General features: G+C 44.1%; 1 protein-coding gene across 1 annotated transcript in view; it reads left to right on the top strand.

The window, feature by feature from the left end:
* The window catches only part of AHRR (aryl hydrocarbon receptor repressor), a 146,751-nt gene that overhangs the window by 29,555 nt on the left and 102,285 nt on the right, over window positions 1-14,911 (top strand). Inside the window, exon 3 of the mRNA XM_074943209.1 lies at window positions 3,223-3,404. Within this exon, the coding sequence (XP_074799310.1) occupies window positions 3,223-3,404 (182 nt within the window). The remainder of the gene's footprint in view (window positions 1-3,222; window positions 3,405-14,911) is intronic.

The raw sequence follows: 14,911 nt of genomic DNA, 5'->3' as shown, positions 1-14,911 counted from the left end.
AGCAACTGCAGGTGGAAGGGTTGGAGAGGGGCTCTCTCTGGCCCAGGGCCCCAGGAAACCTTAATCTGCCTCTGGCCTGGGGCTCAAGCAATTTTTTAACTCTCATAACTAATGCAGCAAGCCCAGAGGCACTGGGGTTATGAACTGCAAAGCCTAGAGGTGCCAGGGCTTAGCCCTGGCACAAATTAAGCACTACAATTACCTCAGTCCACACCTCTTTGTCACTCCAGACTAACAGAGCAGCTATGGTTATGGAATAAAATCACATAATTTCTATTTCCAATGTGCTATTCTTGACCATTTTTTACCGATTGAGCTCCAGTCAAATCAAGCACCCTTTTACTGGGACTCATTTCATTTCTTCCTCACTCCATTGCTGCCTTGCTTCAGAGATCAAGATAGGGTAAGTGTGTACATTGTGGTCTTTAGTCTGTGATATAGGAATATTAGATGTAACATTTTGTAATTTTTTCACTGTTTCTCATTCCTTGGTATCATGGTGAGTATGACTGGGATACAGAGCTAGCTCATAAGTTAATATTGCCCTGTGTGTCCATCAGCTGCTGAAAAAATATCTAACTCTGGGACAGGAGACAGAATGTTCCTCCCTCTTCATTAATTGACTAATTTGTTTGATGTTGTCCCTTCCTCTTTAAATGTAGATATTTACTAAGCACCAGTCACAGCTGTACTATTGCAGGTGCTTGAAAGCAACTCCATTACCTGTTGAGGTTGCATTTATTTTTACCATTTCCTTTGTAACACCCGCCCCCCCCCCCCACAAAAACTGTGTGAAAAGAACATTATTGAGGATACAAAATCAACCATTCAAAAAATTAGGGAATGCCAGATTTACAGCTGCCCATGCAACCTTAATTCAGCCCCTTTGTGTGTGTGCATTATAATAGTCTTTAATTACTTGATCCCATACTGTTTTTTGCCACAGAACCTCTGACTTTTTCACTCTATAAGATGGATTTACAAGGGGGCAGAATTAAGAACTCTTGACTATGGAACCTAAATAATCTTCTTTTAACATAGTTGTTTAATGTGCAATTATTTATTCTTTCGAGAAAAGTAGTATTTTCATTGGGGTGGTTTTGACAGGGCAGTTTTTTTATATATTTGGGTTTTAATTTTTTTTTGAACATTTTAATTATTGTAAAGTGCCTTGTGTAAAAAGCATATTGTGGGCCCTGCTAGAGAGCCTATGTGCTTCTGCAGCAGTGTATGGAGGCTGTAAAAGGCTAGAGGAGAATTCCTCCAAGGGAGGCACTGTGTACTGCTGCAAGATGCCCTGCAGTGTTCTCTGGCCAGCTATGAGCTCTGGCATAGGCGCAGGTGGTCCTTCCATTCTGGCATGCTTTATTAAATATTACAGAGATTAAAATGTCCATAAGACTATCCTATGGATATTGAAATGTCAAAAGAAAGGAGAAATTATTTTCTGAGGAGATAAGCCTGATTGTAATCCCTGCCACCGCTGACGCAGATTGCAAAGGTGCGAGTGAATGTCATTTGTAGGTACCTGAAGTGTTCTTGCTCTTGGCAACAGAATGACTCCTCATGTTACTCCCTGGCCCTCCTGTGCTTGCCAGGACGGAGAGATCCTTTCCTTAACCATCCTCTGTCCCATCAGGATCCCTAGATGTTCTAGTACTTCCATGCTTTGAAATGTTCCTGGGTATACCCACTAGATGAAGCAGAGTTTCCCTCTGAATCTCTCCTAACCCTCTCCCCACCCTGCTGCGCACTACATAGATAAAAAAGTATTTTCTGACATGCCCTGGAAAGTGGGGATAGCACAGCATTATCCCACCACTCCTGAGACAGGGTCGTGGGTGGAAGACCTTGCCTCTTCACCTGTGCCCCATTCTTGGGAGAGTGTTGGGGAGGCCACCTTTTCACCTATTAATCCAGGTCATACCCATTGAATAGAAATGAGGAAAAAAATGCTTTAGAGCAAGGGGTAAAGAGGACCCAATCTTGCTCAGGGACAGTAACACATAAACAAGATGTGGGCATCACCAATGCTTTCCCCCTTCTCACTGCCAAACCCTACCCCTACAAACCCCAGCTGCCCTCTGTCTGACAGACTGCTGAAACATACCATTGACAAACCACTCGATCCCGGGAAGGCGTTTTACAATTGGTGGGATCATGGCTTGTCACTGGAGATAGTTCAGGTTTAAAAACAAACAAGAAACAGGTAGTGGCCGAAATTCTGTACTCGCATGTGGAAGTTCAATGGAATCTGCCTGTATATGTCCAAGAGCAGATTTTGGTCCACTTATTCTAAATAAATAAATGTGTAAAAATTGCAGCACTTTGTTTAGTTACTGAGACTGCCTTACACATTGTCAGAATTGATATATGTAGCACAATGTGTGTTTAAGGGGAATGTAACTTACACATCAGCTCTAAATTTGGCCCTGTGATAATTTAAGTTGGCATAACGTACACAGTGAGGGGACTGGACTCACTCCAGACTTCTTGGGTTTGCTTAGACTTGCCTCTGAATTTGGTCCTCAACCCCTCTCCCCCCACATTCCCCTTCTTGATACAGGCCGTCTGGCCTTTCAATCTGGCAAGGCAGGGTGTGCAGAGGTTGTATTATCTTCTAATGATATTAATTGTAATATATTTGCAGAAGTGAGAAGAGTTATGTTTGTAGCAAAGTGGGTTGTGCATGTTTCCAGCCCTTATGTGCAGGGTATGTGTGTGTACTTGGGGTCTGAATCCCAAATAAGGAAAGCATTAAGGTGTAAGAAATCTTTAGTTTTTGTTAGGAAAATGAATATGAGTGCATCAGGAAATGTCAAGAATGGTATCAGAATCTTAATTGAGAATTAAATTACTTTTTATGTGCTTTGTAATTGCAGAGATAATTGATCAATTCTGTGTTTTATGCTGTAGGAGTACATATTACAATCCCTTTGTCACCTGAGATCATTAGAGAAGGAAGTCTTACATTTTTATTTGTTGCTTCATTCCCCACTGATGACTGAATAATTGTATTAAACTAAAAACCTTTCTTCTCTATTACAGTAAACATGCTTTGTATAATGAGGAAGGCAAATGAAGAATGGCTAAATTTCAAATAACTTTATGGATTCATTCACCTAAAAGATAATCTACAAGTTTCTGTGAATAGCAAATAGTGTATCAATGTCCCTGTATGCAGGTGTAATGAATGATTAACAATACTTTTTCCCACCACAGAAGGCCTGCCGTTGGGAATGAAAAGTCTAATCCTTCTAAGAGACATAGGGACCGTCTGAATGCTGAATTAGATCATCTGGCCAGCCTCCTGCCTTTTCCACCGGACATAATATCCAAGTTGGACAAACTTTCTGTCTTGCGCCTTAGTGTCAGCTATCTCCGGGTCAAAAGCTTCTTTCAAGGTAAGTCTCTTAAATATATCAAACACTTCAGTGAGGTTAAAGGGATACTGTTAACTTAAACATATTTTTCCACTTGTTTGCTTTGTGCATAGGACACCACTTTGAGTATAATCAGTTTCCTCTGTTATAGGTTTTTCAAACAATGTTGGGATAAAAACGTATTTTTAGAAAATTGTAAAACCACAAAAAATTTCAGGGAGACTCAGGGGCACATGCAATACCAGAAACTACTTTCAACTCATTTTTTGAAATGACTAGATGTCAAGGTGATAGTATCCTTTTAAGTATGTTGTACACGTTAAGCAACAGCTGTATGGTGACTTTATCTGCATTTACTGTATGCCTAACAGGAAATAGACCTGGATGAGGGGCCAAAGGGATCATTTTCTTTCAGGAGAAGTGAAATGTGAAATCTCAAGTGTTGACTAAAGCCATAATGGGCTGCACTTTGTTTTTGCTGTTGTCTGGCACACTGTATAATCAAAACCAAATGTGTACGTGTGGATGTCTGTAATAAGAATTCTTCCAAATTTGCAGACAGTTCTAGTTTCTTCTGTTAATGAAGTGTATGGGTATTTCACCATCAGAAAATATTACATACAGAAGTTGGAATATAACAACGTTGGCCTGCCAAGAAATGTTACTCTTAAAACCCAAGGAAATAAAGCATGTGCCTCTGTTGCCTGCTATTCATCAAATTCTCTTCTACTGCTTATAGTAAGTCAATAATGCAGAAACTAAAAAGTGAACATCAGTGAGTACTGAGATAATCACTTTTAACTGAATCCTTGAGCTCCCCACTACATGCCAATAGACAATTGCTTCTCTTTCATCCTCATTTCTTTCTATTCCTAGCTGTTTTTAATTTTATATCCTGGCAGACCTCTCTCTGGGAATCTAAGGTGCCTGAGAAATACCAAGTTAATACTTCTTCTATTGAAATCATGGCTGATTGTGTCAGGCAGCTTATGGTCATGAAAGATATAATGGCCCAGATCATCACTCCTAGAGTGTGCACATGAATCCCCCCACTCCAACCCTGACATGTGAAAGGCAAGTCTTTGGCATCTTCTCTTAGCAGAGTCTCCTCTGTGGGATAATGGGGACATGGTGGAGACTGGGTGGGCCAGGAGAAGAAGCAGGTGGACTAGTTGTAAGGATAAGTGGATGCACACCTTTACTCCCTCCCTGCTGAGAAACCTCAGAAGATATTATGGCACCAGGACATCTTACGTTTTCCACAGGGCTGCCTCCTCCATAGGTGTTCCAGAGCAGGGAGGTAGAGGTTCCAGAGCCAATCCAGCCATACGGGACCTCTGCATGGCTCTGCCAGGTTTGAGGGCAAGGCAAACACCACTCCTTCAATGGTATGATGTGGAGAGATCTCTGGGAGGGAATCCTTGTGCAGATTTGCTCTCCACCACCCTTTCTGGCAGGTTTTCAGCACAAGGGGATGATCTGGGCCATTATTTTGTCCCTGGTGGCTGGAAAACCAGGAGAGATCATTTAGATAAAAGCAGTTTTGGAAATCAGGAAGGGAAATAGCACTCCTTAACAGGGTTTTAATTGCTTTGTGTCTGCTTGTTGCCAGATCTGCAAAATCAGGATTTCCCAGACCTGGGAGTTAATATCCATAGCACACTATTATTCACCAGAGATCTCCTTTGGGATGCTATATTAAACCTTAAGTATTCTATGCATAAGCAGATGTTGACAAAGCTCTTTTGGGAAGCTTTTGCTGGTATAAAGGGAAATTTATTAAATTCAATAGAGAGACTACTTTTGCAGGTATTGTCTTCAACTGCAAATGCCAATTACCTAAGAAAAAGTAGGCACATATCGAGTGAAGGAGAGAGAAGCAGTCTTTCAGGCAACCGGGTCCCTAACCAATTAAGACTTCATGGATTAGCACTAACACCTTGAGTTCCATCTCCAAACCTGTAGGAATCCAGTGCAGATCTCAAGGCTCTGGTCTAATGTGTTCCATGCATGAAACTCTGCTTAATAATTGGGCTGTAACATCAGTTTCTGGTTTCAGAGCAGCAGCCGTGTTAGTCTGTATCCGCAAAAAGAACAGGAGTACTTGTGGCACCTTAGAAACTAACAAATTGCATCCGATGAAGTGAGCTGTAGCTCATGAAAGCTTGTGCTCTAATAAATTTGTTAGTCTCTAAGGTGCCACAAGTACTCCTGTTCTTTTATCAGTTTCTGGGTGATCTCAACTTAGCATCCCATGCAGAATGCATTACAGCAGACTAGTCATGAGGTGACAAAGGTTCAGATAACTGTGGTGAGGTCCACATTGGAGAGACGATCACACCCATCTCACCTTACACAGGTGAAGAAAAGTGCCCTTGGCCACGGTGACAATGGGGTATCCAGGATCTAATAAAATTTGTAGGCCGTGCACATTTATTATAAATGGTGGCTGAACTCCCTCCATGTGGGGCACTGATATAATCTGTCCCAATTCCACCAGATGCTTACCTCAACCTACCAATATTATCATGGTATTATCCAAATTAAGTTGCCGTTCCTCTTCCCTGCCCCAAGGTCAATATAGACATTATGCTATTTGTTCGTTTTTTTGTTTTTCCCTCTGGTTGGGTTGGACATGATAGACCTGGGTGTCACCTGCAAATTGTATACATAGCAGCCCATGGGGCAGAGAAAAAAATTGCCCACAAATATACTTTAGGTTCCTTCAGAAAGATCAGAATGGACCCATTCCAGCAGCTCCACTGACCCCTTTTAGGGACTGAAGGTGGGTTGACAAAACTTCATGATGAACTGTACCTAAAGCTGGTGACAGATCTAAAGGAATCAGGAATGTCACTTTCTTTGCCCACTGCTAGAACAGCTAATCCTAATGGAGCAGGGACCGCCTTTTTATTAGATATTTGTACCGTACCTGGCAGAATAGGCTATAATCCTAATGAGGGCCTCAAGGCAAAATCACAATACAAACAATAATAATAATTTTCTATTCCATACCCTAGCCTATAACCTGATTGGCTGGGGTCAAGGAAATTTGAGGACTAAAACTGCCAGAGTTGTCTTGCCACTGCCTTTACAATGACTTTCCCCAAAAATGAGACTATACTTAGCCAGACTGGCAGTTTGAAGAGCTGTTTGGTTTTTCTACTCACTGGACTCACGATAGCTGAGAACTACTAAAACTCTGTCCTCCTTCCCCCATGTGGAAAATACTTACTGTCTTCACTAACACTGGACCCAATACTTCTCTTGGTGACCTTCAGCAGCCAGGAAGGACAAGGATCTATCTCACAGGTTGGAGGCTGAAGCTGCTACAGCACCTGCATAATCTTAGTGGACAGTACTGATGGAAAATCAAGCAGAACACTCTCATTGATTTTCCCACTGAGACACTGCTCTGTTTTATGGCAGTAGACAGCTCAGTCCAAATCGGAGTGGTTTTCTCTGCAAAATAATGTAACCCTTCTGCCAGGTGGAGCCAGTAGCAATCAGGGCCAGGTTCAATATCTAGGGGTTCCTTTTCAACAATACAACACAGAACTAGCTTGAGCCCCCACGCAGTAAAATTACACACTATCCTTGGGCACCTCTGAGAGGCACTACTTCCCCACTTGCAAGCACAGAGTCTGTGTGTAGAAAAGAAACTTTTAATGAAAGGAGAGAAATCACCTGACATTAATTAGGGAAAATGCCGCAAGCAGGATTCATAAATATAAAACTGTGAGCAGGACACCCACCACAGAGTGCTTGGGGCAGAGTCTTCTGCCTCATGTTCTTGAGTTCTACAACCAACAGTTCCTTTACTGTGACCCCCTCTGCTTCCTCACCATGCCCCACTCTCAGTGGTTGTCCTTGGTCAGTGAGGACCCAGGTTTCAGAAGTGTATCTGTGGGAGTTCACCTTCCACCTGGGGAAGAAGACACCTGGCTCACTCCACCATCTGAGCACTTGTTTTGGCTGGCCGCCCTTCTGTCCGCTGCTCCTCACTGCCTGGCCACCCTGCCGGCCGCTGTTCCTCGCTGCCTCCAACCAGCTGACTATTTGCCACTTTCGCCAGTTGCACACTGTTAAGTTAATACATTGACTTTTAATAGCATACTATATTACTCTTCCTTTTTTTCGTTTTTGACTATACTTTTGTATCGTTGTATGAAAAGGTTTCAGTGATGCGGCCCTCGGGCCAATGTACTAGTCCTCATGTGGCCCTCCTGGTGTTTTGGGTTTGAGATCCCTGCTCTAAAAAGTTCCTTGTCTCAAGGGACATCTCACATTCAAGGAACATCCAAAATTACCTGCATTCCACATACATTCGGTGTCCCCTCACATTTATTATTAAAACTCATTTACACCAGAAATAAAGTATAATGAAATTGTGGTAACAGAAATAGTTGTTTATCCAAAAGGAAGAAATTGCCATCACTTTAAACTACGTGCACAAATAGCATTTGTGCCCCTCATATGAGGTCTAGGGTATGTCTACACTACGAAATTAGGTCGAATTTATAGAAGTTGGTTTTTTAGAAATCGTTTTTATATATTCGAGTGTGTGTGTCCCCACAGAAAATGCTCTAAGTGCATTAAGTGCATTAACTCGGCGGAGTGCTTCCACAGTACCGAGGCAAGCGTCGACTTCCGGAGTGTTGCACTGTGGGTAGCTATCCCACAGTTCCCGCAGTCTCCGGAAATGAGATTCAAAAGTTCGCGGTTCTTTTCCTGTCTACCTGGCTAGTGCATCTGAGTTGAGAGTGCTGTCCAGAGCGGTCACAATGGAGCACTCTGTGTTAGCTCCTGGAGGCCAATACCGTCGAATTGTGTCCACAGTACCCCAAATTCGACCCGGCAAGGCCGATTTAAGCGCTAATCCACTTGTCAGGGGTGGAGTAAGGAAATCGATTTTAAGAGCCCTTTAAGTCAAAAAAAAGGGCTTCATCGTGTGGACGGGTGCAGGTTTACATCGATTTAACGCTGCTAAATTCGACCTAAAGTGCTAGTGTAGACCAGGGCTTTGTGACCTATATTTCAGTCTGGCCAGTAAAGAGGTATGCTCAATGACCTGCTTGGGAGGAGGCAGAGAGACTCAGAAGACTGGAGTGGAGGAAGGGGTGACCAGTTGCAGTGTGGTTGATGAAGGCCTGAGATATTGATCTTTGGGTGAGAGCAATAGCTGCAGCTCAGGTCTAGCATTGTATTAGGTTCCAGTCCTTCATAGTTTGTTGATTTCTGTGGAAATAAGTCAGAATTTGATTTTTTAAGTAAAAAATTTAGTTACAAAACCCCACCTCCCACCCCCAAATAAACAAAACAATAGCAAACATTCACAACTTTTAGGCCCTCAGTTGACATAATAAAGGAACCCAAAAGGGCAGAAACATAATACTTGTTCTATTTTGTAGTTCTTTAAATTAAAGGCTGATACTAAATTGGGAGGTATTTCAAACACCATTGAGGACACAAGTAATGAAAATGGACTGAGACACAATGCAGAAGGACACAATGATGCTAGAAATATAGCCTAATAAAAATGAACCTGGAAAATCAACCTAGAAGTGCAAGCTAATTCATGTGGGAAAACTTAATCCTAAACAATGATGTTCATTTGGGGGGAAGAACCTGGAAAGTAGGAATGAACAAAAAAGCCAAATGTGTTTTTTGGCCTGTATACATAGAGGGATCATGTCACAGAACAGGAAAGTGATAGTCCCTCTCGCTGTAAAATCAGTGTGACTACATCTGGAATATGGCATTCAGTTATGGACACCTCTATATTGGAAATATGTTAGTACATCTGGACGGAATTGGAGTAAATGCACATAAATGACTATAGGACAGGTGGGAGGAAGAAAGAGTATAGTAATTAAATGTGTATAGCTTGGATACAACAATCATGTGCTTGTATTTAAAGGAAGGATGTGTTGTAAAGAAGAGGAGGGATTGTTTAGGATACTTCATGGGCACAATTGAGGAGATATGGGATGAAGGTGAACAAAATAAAATTTAGGTTGAATATCAGCTGAATATCCCATTGTGAGTTCTGTTAGACTGAGCAATATTCTTACAATTGCAGTAGGGTAGACCTGCAATGTTAAAACTAGACTGGAGAAAACACTGTAATGTACTACATGCACATACCCTGTCTTCTGGATTTGAGCTGCCTTTTAGTTTAAAAAGAAGTGATTTGTACAGTTATAATTATATACCACAGCCAGAGTCCCCCAAAATATACTTTTTGTCAGTAATATCATAACAATTTATATATGGCCCTGAAGGCTCAAGCGTAATAATTTGCTAGCCTCTTCATGACAGACCTTCAACAGCTTCAGAAGCTGGTACTCAGACACGTTTAGTCACCACTAGGTGTCCTTTCAGTAACTGCGCCTAACATAGCACGAGTCCATGGGTAGCACAAGTGTTCTGTTTATAAAGTTCAGTAGCCAATTAGAGTACATGGAGCAAGTTCACCATATTGATTTCAAGAAAGAAAATAATTTCACAGATAATTAGAAATTAAGAGATTGAAAATACTCATCTAGTCCTTCACCAATAACTACGCTAAGTTTGTTACCTACAACATATGAAGGTAAATAACTTGTAGTAACTAACACTTCTACTTTACATTAAATTATACAAGCAAAAGATGTAATTCCTGTTCCAAACTGTAGATATCACTGTCATGACAGATTTTCCTAGTATTCAATTTAACTTTTTCTTTGTTGAACTCCGCCACACCATTCCTGTTTATATTTCGTTGGACTACAAAATAATTCGTCCATATTCATGGTGTTTACATGCTTCAAATATCTGTAAACAGTTGTCAACTTTCCTATTAATAGTTTCCCCCCCAAGCTATACATAGTTATTAATTTCACTAATTCCTCATAAATGTTCCTATGTGGTTTGCAGCCATATCACTGCAATTTCACCAGCTCTCTCACAGAAAGCAACATTCGGCTGTCTCAGTGCTAGGCTGGAAGACACCAGGTTCTACAGGAAGTTGTTCTGGTGATTCAGCACCTTACCCCTCACTTCTGGATCAGTATCGAACCAATGCCTCAGTTTGGTGTTAGATGGCTCTGTGCTGCTGCTGTTGGTGTCATCTTTCAGATGATATTTACAGCCCTGGTGACTTATGAGCACTGAAATACCTTTCATATGAGTTGCAACACCAAATTCCTGGCCATATTCCAACTTGGTTAATTGTATTCTGCCTTTCTAAATTTCTCTATCACTTCATTTAGATCAGGTATTCTTGACAACCTGTACCAAAAGCATATTGTAGTTTTGCTGTTGCCAGTATCATGATATTGTGTTCCACTTCAGAATTGGCTACATTTTGTTGGTGGGTTAAATGATTCCCTTTATGTATAGTTTGTAACTCTGTAAAGTAATCATACTACTCTGTATATAATAACCATATTTTGCCCTTATATAGCACCTTTCATCTATAGGCCTTCTACAAACACTAATTTTAGCCTGCCAATACTTCTGAGGAAGGTACTATGATTCCCATTTTACAGAAGAGAGATCAAGTGACACAATGAACCAGTGGTTGATTCAAGAATAGAACCCACAACTGATTGTCAGTTCACTGCTCTAACCACCAGAATCTGCTCTAGCAATTGTTGGCGAAATGAGTGTGTTCTTTCACTTTCAGTTCTTTGGCATCGATATTCCTGTACACAGAAACTCAGAAATTGGTAATGAGTGTTGCTAAATACGAAGCTTTAGCTGAGAAACATAAAGGATCATTTTTCTTTTACAATATTGAAGGAACAGGGATACCTTTTAATACTTCGGTCCTTTTTGCAGATGTACTGCATTTCAACTAGTACTGTGTTGCCTCCCTATCTAATATTCTGAATATTAAAATGATCTACATAACAATGAATGGTTACATATTTAAAAGCCATCCTTGCCATATTACTTTGACCAATCACATTTATCCACTCGCCAGATTTAGTCCTGCATTTACCTGGAAGGCTGAAAATTTGGTACAGCAGCATGTGAATACATACAGAACATAGAGGATGGTGAATTAGCTATGGGAATAAATGCATTAAAATTATTTGCAAAATTTGAATTGGGTCATTGTCCAAGCTTTCCCAAAGTTTGTAGTTGTTTAGAGTGAGGATTATTTGTTTGAAACATTATAGCTAAAGGCTCATCACAATGGACTTCAGAGCTAAATGTCTCCAGAGTCTGGGAATATTTGGATGTGGGCGCAGCATCAGTTAATTACTTCAGTGTAGTGGTGCTGTGATGAATTTGGAGTTGCCTGTAATAATTTCTGAACACTGTATCTTGATCTGGTTATTGTGATGTTTACTGTATGCATATATTGAGTTAATATATGGGGATGGTAGGATTGTCAGGAAATACATCCAGGAAGTGGGAGAAAGATCCAAATATACCGGGGGCGGGGGACAGGGGGACGGGACTTCTTGGCCTGAGGGCCACACCTGGGTATGGAAATTGTATGGCAGGCCATGAGTGCTTACGAAATTGGGGGTTGGGGTGCAGGAGGGCGAGAGGGCTCCATCTGGGGTGGGGCTGGGGATGAGGGGTTGGGGGTACAGGAGGATGCTCTGGGCTGGGACTGAGGGGTTCAGAGGGCAGGAGGGGGATCAGGGCTGGGGTAGGGGGTTGGGGAGTGGGAGGGAGTCTGGTGGGGACAGGCTCCAGGTAGCGCTTACCTCAAGCAGCTCCCAGAAACAGTGGCATGTCCCCCATTTGGCTTCTACGCAGAGGTGCGACCAGACAGCTCTGCGCACTGCCCTGTCCGCAGGCGCTGCCCCTTCAGCTCCCATTGGCTGTGGTTCCCAGACAATGGGAGCTGCAGGGGCAGTGCTTGGGGCAGGGGCAGTGTGCGGAGCCCCCTGGCTGCCCCTATGTGTAGGAGCTGGAGGGGGGACATGCCGCTGCTTCTGGGAACCATGCAGAGAGGGGCAAGACCTCAACCCCCGCTCCCCGGCTGGAGCGCCAGAGCAGGGCAAGCCCCGGACACCTCTTCCCAGCGGGAGCTTGAGGGCTAGATTAAAACGTCAGGAGGGCCAGATGCACTATACACTTCTCGGCAAACACTTGAGAGACAATGTTGCAAGAGCCATTTGCTTTGATGCTCTTGTGAGTGCAACCCCCTTCTGGGGTTGCTTGACAGGTTTCCCCAGAAATGAATCAGTCCCTGTGAAGGGGAGGGGAAATCAAAGACACAGGAGGGGTTAAAGAGACAGACAGTCTCTCAAGGGCCTGACCCTTATTGGGGCTCTACTTGAGTGTAGTAATATAGGGCCAAGTGAACCTCAGTATGAAGTTAGGACCAGGTAAACCTCTTCTCTCTAATGAATTTCTCTTAGTTTCAAGGCAAGGTCTTATAGTTTGTTCATTAATTTCTCTTGACTGGAACAAGTGTTAGGGTGTCTCTAGGCCTAGCATTTTGTGTTTCATTTTCTTGGTACACAGCCATCTAGTGTCAGGTTCTGTGTTTGTCTGTGTGCTGCTGTAAATCCTTGCTGCCATTTGCCACTTGAGAAGATGAAATGGTCCCTTCATTCAGCTTGTGAATGGGACAGATATGGCAATTTCCTGCAATATCCTTGAAAAACATCATTGAATTTAAGTAGCTTTGGAGTCCATTGTATTAAAAATGCAAAGTTTATGTATTATTGTGGAATTGTATATAACTTCTATAGTGGGGAGATATGACAATGTAAACCCTGGGAAGTGTTATGAGTTCTGAAACAACGTGCGACACAAGAATAAACTTTTGGGATAAACAAAGTTAAAAGGAATTTCCCAGGAAATCTCTAGGGGTGAGTATATGCAAACATTACATGTTATGTTATGTGAGAACTCAGCCTTTTGAAACTTTTGTCCTGAGGAGAGGACCTTTGTCTGCTGATCACCTGTTATATTAGGACAAGATCAAAGGCTCAAACTGTATAAAGGAAAAAATGTACGATTCATGGGGTGCTTGTTCTGCCCTAATAGCTGTTCTGAACTTATAACCAGAATAAAATCCCTTGGTGGGGTTTGAAGGACTGACATTTCCCCTCCTCACCCACCCTCCTTTGCCCCTAACTCCTGCACTGTGGCCCCTTTTCACCTAACCCCTGCACCCCCTCCTGCATTTGTAATGCTTGCCCTTCTCACCCCCCTCTTCACTCCTAACCGCTGCACTGTGCCACCTTTGCCCCAAAACCTTGCCTCCCCCCCCACATCCCTAACCCCTGCACTATGCCCCCTTTGCCCCAACCCCTGCACCCCTCCTGCATCCCTCTGCGCCTCCCTCCTGTGCCCCAACCCCTGCACCCCCTCCTGTGCCCCTATGCCTCCTGCACCCCTAACCCCTGCACTTTGCCCCTAACGCCTGCACTTTTCCCCCTTTGCCCCCAACCACTGCACTTCCCTCCTGTGCCCCAACCCCTGCCTCCCCTCCTGCGCCCCTAACCCCTGCACCCCCCTCCTGTGCCCCTGTGCCTCCTGTGTCCCAACCCCTGTATTATGCCCCCTTTGCCCCTAACTTCTGCATTCCCCTCCTGCGCCCCTAACCCCTGCACTCTGCCCCCTTTGCCCCTAACCCCTACACTCCCCTCCTGTGTCCACAAGGGGAAACTGACATGGCTGCATGGAGCAGCTGGCATTGCTGCTTGCTGTCCCGTCCAACGCCACTCCTGCATGCCCCCCTAGGAGGCTGTGAGTGGGGGAGCAAGGAGCAATGTCAGGGCTCCCTGCATCCAGGTCACTTTCCCCACCTGGGCTGCGTAAGGGGAGAGAAGCAAAGCAGCAGCTCCTGTTGCTTGCTTAACAGCACAGCCCAGGTGGGGAAAGTGACTTGGATGCAGGAGCACTTGCTGTTGCTCCTTGCTCCCCCCCCCCGACAGACCCATGGGGGGGCACAGAGGAACGTAGGGGGAGAAGTATCTGTGTGTAATCACTCCCCCCCACACTGGGAGGAAGCAGGGAAAAATCTGGGTGCCCCCTCAGATAAATTCCCTTTCAGCTGCACAGCTGCCTATTGAGCCCTGTGCAGGGGCTTAGGGCCCAGTACGGAGCTGCCGTGGTGGGGAGAGGAGCCTCTCCCCGCCAGCTCCAACACGGACCTGCCCCAGACTTACCGCGGCCGGGGGAGAGGAGCCTCTTCCCCACCCCTGCCCAGGTGCTGCTGTGGGGAGAGAGAACTGGGGGAGTCCTCTCTCCCCTCTGTAACTCCCAGGCAGCCTGCACCCCAAACCCCTCCTCCCCGGCCCCATCCCAGAGCCCATACCTCCAGCTGGAGCCCTCACTCCCCTGCACCTCAATCCTCTTCACCAGCCTTGAGCCCCTCATCACCAACCCCCCCAAGAGCCCTCACCCCCCCCCACTGCAATCCTCTGCCCCAGCCCTGAGCCCCCCTACCACACTCCGAATCCCTAAGCCCCACCCCCACCACATGAATTTTGTTATGTGAACCAATATGAAGGTGATGTGTCACACAACAAAATTCATTCCGCACATGCATGGGAAAAATTAGAGGG

Source organism: Natator depressus, chromosome 2, assembly GCF_965152275.1.
Source record: "Natator depressus isolate rNatDep1 chromosome 2, rNatDep2.hap1, whole genome shotgun sequence".
NCBI classification, from domain to species: Eukaryota; Metazoa; Chordata; order Testudines; family Cheloniidae; genus Natator; species Natator depressus.
This window is presented reverse-complemented; position numbering and strand designations above follow the sequence as displayed.